This window comes from Guillardia theta (genome assembly GCF_000315625.1).
Source record: "Guillardia theta CCMP2712 unplaced genomic scaffold GUITHscaffold_279, whole genome shotgun sequence".
Classification (NCBI taxonomy): Eukaryota; class Cryptophyceae; order Pyrenomonadales; family Geminigeraceae; genus Guillardia; species Guillardia theta.
Genome location: NW_005434397.1, coordinates 28,226 through 35,237, shown reverse-complemented (window position 1 = coordinate 35,237; position 7,012 = coordinate 28,226). Strand labels below are relative to the sequence as shown.

Genomic DNA, 7,012 nt, shown 5'->3' with positions numbered 1-7,012 from the left:
AAATGTCCTATGGGTTTTTGGATCTGCGATATAAAAAATGTCTTGTCTCGGTCACGTGATGTGTCACGTGACCGGTCAGGTGAGCCTGTCAGCCGGGTCACGGCCCCCTGTCAGCCGGCTGACATGTCACGGCCTGCTGACACGGTCCGCTGACCGGGTCACGGCCGCCCGGAGAGATCAGGCCCCCGGCCAATCTCCGGACACTTAGCCTCCTGGCGGGCCTCCAGGGGGTCTGAGGCGGGGCTGAAGGCTGCAGTCGGTCTCTGACGGGCCCGGCCGGCAGGATCCGTCGAGAAACAGGGGGGTCAAGGGAGGTTTTCTTCCCCCTGGGAGAAATGTCCTATGGGTTTTTGGATCTGCGATATAAAAAAGTCTTGTCTCGGTCACGTGATGTGTCACGTGACCGGTCAGGTGAGCCTGTCAGCCGGGTCACGGCCCCTGTCAGCCGGCTGACATGTCACGGGCCTGCTGACACGGTCCGCTGACCGGTCACGGCCGCCCGGAGAGATCAGGCCCCCGGCCAATCTCCGGACACTTAGCCTCCTGGCGGGCCTCCAGGGGGTCTGAGGCGGGGCTGAAGGCTGCAGTCGGTCTACTGACGGGCCCGGCCGGCAGGATCCGTCGAGAAACAGGTGGGTCAAGGGAGGTTTTCTTCCCCCTGGGAGAAATGTCCTATGGGTTATGGGATCTGCGATATAAAAAAGTCTTGTCTCGGTCACGTGATGTGTCACGTGACCGGTCAGGTGAGCCTGTCAGCCGGGTCACGGCCCCTGTCAGCCGGCTGACATGTCACGGGCCTGCTGACACGGTCCGCTGACCGGTCACGGCCGCCCGGAGAGATCAGGCCCCCGGCCAATCTCCGGACACTTAGCCTCCTGGCGGGCCTCCAGGGGGTCTGAGGCGGGGCTGAAGGCTGCAGTCGGTCTACTGACCGGCCCGGCCGGCAGGATCCGTCGAGAAACAGGGGGGTCAAGGGAGGTTTTCTTCCCCCTGGGAGAAATGTCCTATGGGTTTTTGGATCTGCGATATAAAAAAGTCTTGTCTCGGTCACGTGATGTGTCACGTGACCGGTCAGGTGAGCCTGTCAGCCGGGTCACGGCCCCTGTCAGCCGGCTGACATGTCACGGGCCTGCTGACACGGTCCGCTGACCGGTCACGGCCGCCCGGAGAGATCAGGCCCCCGGCCAATCTCCGGACACTTAGCCTCCTGGCGGGCCTCCAGGGGGTCTGAGGCGGGGCTGAAGGCTGCAGTCGGTCTACTGACGGGCCCGGCCGGCAGGATCCGTCGAGAAACAGGGGGGTCAAGGGAGGTTTTCTTCCCCCTGATACTGAAGCGACTTTGTTTTTGGATCTGCGATATAAAAAAGTCTTGTCTCGGTCACGTGATGTGTCACGTGACCGGTCAGGTGAGCCTGTCAGCCGGGTCACGGCCCCTGTCAGCCGGCTGACATGTCACGGGCCTGCTGACACGGTCCGCTGACCGGTCACGGCCGCCCGGAGAGATCAGGCCCCCGGCCAATCTCCGGACACTTAGCCTCCTGGCGGGCCTCCAGGGGGTCTGAGGCGGGGCTGAAGGCTGCAGTCGGTCTACTGACGGGCCCGGCCGGCAGGATCCGTCGAGAAACAGGGGGGTCAAGGGAGGTTTTCTTCCCCCTGGGAGAAATGTCCTATGGGTTTTTGGATCTGCGATATAAAAAAGTCTTGTCTCGGTCACGTGATGTGTCACGTGACCGGTCAGGTGAGCCTGTCAGCCGGGTCACGGCCCCTGTCAGCCGGCTGACATGTCACGGGCCTGCTGACACGGTCCGCTGACCGGTCACGGCCGCCCGGAGAGATCAGGCCCCCGGCCAATCTCCGGACACTTAGCCTCCTGGCGGGCCTCCAGGGGGTCTGAGGCGGGGCTGAAGGCTGCAGTCGGTCTACTGACGGGCCCGGCCGGCAGGATCCGTCGAGAAACAGGGGGGTCAAGGGAGGTTTTCTTCCCCCTGGGAGAAATGTCCTATGGGTTTTTGGATCTGCGATATAAAAAAGTCTTGTCTCGGTCACGTGATGTGTCACGTGACCGGTCAGGTGAGCCTGTCAGCCGGGTCACGGCCCCTGTCAGCCGGCTGACATGTCACGGGCCTGCTGACACGGTCCGCTGACCGGTCACGGCCGCCCGGAGAGATCAGGCCCCCGGCCAATCTCCGGACACTTAGCCTCCTGGCGGGCCTCCAGGGGGTCTGAGGCGGGGCTGAAGGCTGCAGTCGGTCTACTGACGGGCCCGGCCGGCAGGATCCGTCGAGAAACAGGGGGGTCAAGGGAGGTTTTCTTCCCCCTGGGAGAAATGTCCTATGGGTTTTTGGATCTGCGATATAAAAAAGTCTTGTCTCGGTCACGTGATGTGTCACGTGACCGGTCAGGTGAGCCTGTCAGCCGGGTCACGGCCCCTGTCAGCCGGCTGACATGTCACGGGCCTGCTGACACGGTCCGCTGACCGGTCACGGCCGCCCGGAGAGATCAGGCCCCCGGCCAATCTCCGGACACTTAGCCTCCTGGCGGGCCTCCAGGGGGTCTGAGGCGGGGCTGAAGGCTGCAGTCGGTCTACTGACGGGCCCGGCCGGCAGGATCCGTCGAGAAACAGGGGGGTCGAGGCACCGGTCGAGCACCTCCCGAACGGGACCTTCAGGCCCTTCTCCATCGATCACACCGGTCTGAAGGGGGAGAGTGACGTCAAGTTCACCTCCTACAGCCATCTCGGCAACATGATCATCGACGCCATCGACGGTGATTACGTCCCCATGTCGATGGTCCACCTCGAGCAGCTATGCCGCGCGGGGAGGGCCGTCCCGCAGGTTGCGGTGTATCGGATCAAGGTGAGGACAAAGGCCGACACAGCGCCAAGGCCGGCGAAGCACGAGTACGAGTACGTCCACATCAACCGGCTGGCGCTGGAGCTCTGCAAGGATATAGGCCCACTGACCGGGGAGAGGGCCAACGCGTGCTCGGTGCTGGCGCTCTTCACCATCCTCACGGGGTGCGACTATACGCAGGGACTGCCCACGGTGGGGCCGGCGAGGGTATGGAGCCACAGGGACATCGTCGTCCCGATCCTATCCCTCGTGGATGGCAAGGAGGAGAGCCACGACCAGGACGTGGCGATCATCTCCCTGGCCTCCGCCGTGCTGTACGCCATGGTGTACGAGAAGAGGATCAGCCTGCGGGTGAACCAGTCCGCCCTGAGCGCGGTGGCGGACACGCCCGACCGGAGGAGGGAGGAAGAGAGGATCATGCGCTCGATCAAGGAGTGCGGGAGCATGGCCCCAGGGACGCTGGCGAAGCTCCCGGACGTCAACTACCTCCGTAGCCACTCTAGCAACGCCCTCTGGACACTGCTCTACTGGAACGCGGATTCGCTCTACCCGGACCCGTACTCCAAGACCTACGGCTACAAGCGCATCAAGTCAGGGGCCGCGGGATGGGGAGTCAGCAGGCCTCGGTTAGCATCGTGAGAGACACACCCGCCCACCCTCAAGGCGTGCCATGCTGCCTTGAACTTTATCGAGAATAAATCAGGGCGCAAGCCCACCCGCTTTATCGCCCACGTCAATCTTCATTGTTGCATCGTATTAAAGAAGGGTAACCCTGCATATGGGAAAAGGGCATCGGCATGGTGGTGGTGAAGAAACCCATGTACCCTAACCATAGTCAGAGAGGAAGTAACCTCGGCGACCCCTTCGTGCCCCACACCTATGACAACAACAAGTGGAACAGAATCTACGGGAAGAAGGAGGACGAGACGGAAGATGACCGCATCAAGTTGATGGAGTCACATAGCATCTTCCAGTTCCAGTCCGACCTCAAGTATGTCAACACCATCATCGCTATGGTCTTTTACGTGCTCACCGTCGTTCTCGCCGCCATGTCGCTCAGCAAGGACCTCGCCAGCACCAAGTTTCCCACCAGCATCGTGACGTACGTCATCCACCCCTGGAATAACATGGATAAGCTGGACTCGACACTCCAGGCCTGGAAGAACAACACGACACCCATGCAGAACGTACAGACCCTGTGGGCATGGTCCTCTTGCGACCAGTACATCACCACGAACAACGTTCCGCTGCAGACCGACCCCTACACATTCGCGCAGGTCTCTGCCTCGAACCCCGTGTGGATGCCGGGAGGGTGCAACTGCATCGCGCAGGTGGGCCACGCCATGGGTACCACCTGGTCTCCCACACAGACCACGACGCCCACAAAGGATGATGTGAAGAGCATGCTGGAGTTCTGCGTCTACGAGGGTGACATGCCCTACAGCTACGAGCCGCTGCATGCTACGTATCGCCCCCTGTACTACTTCTATGCATTCATGATGATCTCCACCCTCTCCATCGTCATGTCCAACTTCCTGCACGACAGCGGCGAGAACACAGTCCGGAGGATGGTCGCGGAGGGGATGGCTAGCATGGGATCCAACGGTACGCAATCGACTATCGCGGATGATTCGATCTGGAAGATGTTCACCCGGTTGGTCCTCTTCACATTCTTCATCTTCGGCTCTACCTTGGCATTCACCCTTTCCTTCCTCCTCAAGTGCAACTCCTGCGAGATGGGCCTGAGCAGCTTCAACCTCGGCTTCCCCATCACCTTCATCATCGTCATCTCGCTGATCCTTGCCATCTTCTTTGGACCCTACATCGTGAGCTACGTTCGAAACCGCAACGTGAAGCTCGCGCTGTCCACCATCGTGGAGGCGGAGCACGACCGATACAACGATTATATGAAGATCGTTTACAGATACGCCAATGACGAGATGCGGTACCGGATCTCCGACACGCTCAACGCACAGGCACAGCTCGAGCACCTCTGGATGGACATCCTCCTCATCCCGGCGATGGTGATGCTGGCGATCGGCATCGTCCTCACCCGCCAGTGGACCGAGAACGGCATCATCTTCTACTACTCCACGCTTGTCATGTTCTACACGGTGATCAGCACCTCGGGAGACTGGATGACCTCCCATTGGACCCGCTCCCTGCGCCTCTCCGACGACCTCAAGCTCGAGACGAGCAGCGTGTACGAGTACTACCAGGGCTACAAGGATATCATCAGCTATGCGCAGATCTTCGTCCTCATCGCGCTCGTGTTCACAGCCGTGCCCTCGGAGAGCATCACCCCGTACAGCTACATCCTATTCTACAACTGGTTCTACTTCATCTTCGCGCTTTTTGCCATATACATGCTGCCAGATATCATCAACGACCGCGTGGGGCTTACTATGCACACCGTGACGGCCATCAAGCAGTTCGTCCTTAACTTCCTCGTCCTCACCCTCATCATCACCCTCGTCGTCACCGAGTTCTTCCGGAAGGATGTGCTCGCGTACCCCAACCTGTGAGACGCGTTCCCTGTAATAAACCCGATTTTCCAAACATGCACGTAGGATATAAGAATGATGGCGCGCATTCCCGTCAAGAGAGGTAGCATGAACCCCGACGCACAGCAGCCCTCGACCATCATAGAAACCATCATGCGCGACCCCGATCAGCTCGACATTGTCGACGAGGCGCTTGGGGGTCAGGTGTGGCAGGATGTGAAGCAATTCATCGCCAGCAACCCGGACGTCCTTGAATGTCTTGGCGAGCAGATCGCAACCAAGATCAGCCAATGGAACCCTTCTCCGTCGAACAGGATGTCATTCGGCAGTGCCTACAGGCCCACCGGTCGCCCGACCCTAACCGATGCCAAACTGTCCATCATGCGCAACCCAGACACGCTGGACCAGATCAACACCGATCTGAAAGACGCGGTGTGGCAGGGAATGAAGCAGTACATCGCCGCAAACCCATCCACGGCCGAATACATCCCCAGCCTACAGGGCCCATGGACGGACAGGTTGAAGAATGCCGGCAGTTCCGCATGGAACGGGGTGAAAGGAGCAGGGAAAGCGGTTGTACGCAAGGCCAGTGACATCTACCACAACGACCCACACGGAGTCCGTCGCATGGATCACGATCAGTTTATGGAGCACGTAAGGAAACAAAATCAACTGGCGCAAGCACACAGGCTACGCCACGACGTGAACAACGCCAATCAAGGCTATTACCCAGAAGGGGATTACGGTTATGACAACTACGGTGGCACGCCATACGACGACCGAGGAAACCAGCCCATGATGCAACCGTCCCGATACTCACCGGCGGGCATCCCGTCGTCCGCTCACCACTGGGGGATGCATTCCACCCCCACACCCGCCCACCACTGGGGGATGCATTCCACCCCCACACCCGCCCACCACTGGGGGATGCATACCACCCCGACGCCCGCCCACCACTGGGGGATGCATACCACCCCGACACCCGCTCACCACTGGGGGATGCATACCACCTCGACACCCGCTCACCACTGGGGGATGGTTGCGATTGCACAGCTCTCGTTGTTGATCGATTGAGAGATGCTTTGTTAACAAACTTGAATAAAAACCAGCTTGAAAACTCTTGTCTTTTTTGGGTGTGAGACAACGAGTGACCATATAAGGTATCATGCAATAGGTATGGGAGGATATGCAATGCGAGTGGAGTTGGGTGTTGATCTTACTGCTTCTACTCCCAACGGCACATGCTGCCTGTCCGGTTCAATACCAAGATGGCTATGTCACGGTCTTTTCTGCCTCGGCAGCAGTGGGCTGTATTGCTAACTCCTTCCTGAAAAGACAGTATCAGACATTCATTTACACAGATTGCACAGGGAGTGTTTGGGCTTCTGAATGGGTGAATGCGTTGGTCTGTGAATGCAATAGTGGATATTACGCTGCTTCCTCGACGGGGGGCGCTGTGCCAGACACCTGCCTGCCTTGCTCCACTTGTCAGTTCCCTTCGTTCGTTTCGCAAGCATGCACGTCGGCAAAGGACACTGTCTGCTTTTCGCCTTGTCCCACTTCATGTCCCGCTGGATCCTACATCAATTGCATCAAGGAGGGATCGGGCTGCCTTCCTTGCAAGGATCGTTGTCCTGACAACAGCTTCCCTTTGGG

At 59.4% G+C, this 7,012-nt stretch overlaps 3 protein-coding genes across 3 annotated transcripts; all 3 read left to right on the top strand.

Annotated features, from left to right (window-relative positions):
* Positions 1-2,744: 2,744 nt before the first annotated feature.
* GUITHDRAFT_122077 (hypothetical protein) lies at positions 2,745-3,491 on the top strand (the record flags this gene model as incomplete). The annotated part of the gene is made up of 1 exon (XM_005818659.1): positions 2,745-3,491. The coding sequence occupies one exon, from the start codon at positions 2,745-2,747 to the stop codon at positions 3,489-3,491; it is 747 nt and encodes a 248-aa protein (XP_005818716.1).
* A 158-nt stretch (positions 3,492-3,649) lies between these two features.
* On the top strand, positions 3,650-5,377 carry GUITHDRAFT_122076 (hypothetical protein; the record flags this gene model as incomplete). Its single annotated transcript, XM_005818658.1, has 1 exon — positions 3,650-5,377. The coding sequence occupies one exon, from the start codon at positions 3,650-3,652 to the stop codon at positions 5,375-5,377; it is 1,728 nt and encodes a 575-aa protein (XP_005818715.1).
* An 808-nt stretch (positions 5,378-6,185) lies between these two features.
* GUITHDRAFT_82834 (hypothetical protein) lies at positions 6,186-6,422 on the top strand (the record flags this gene model as incomplete). The annotated part of the gene is made up of 1 exon (XM_005818657.1): positions 6,186-6,422. A coding segment is annotated over one exon (237 nt), but the record flags the coding sequence as incomplete, so codon positions are not given.
* Positions 6,423-7,012: the final 590 nt, after the last annotated feature.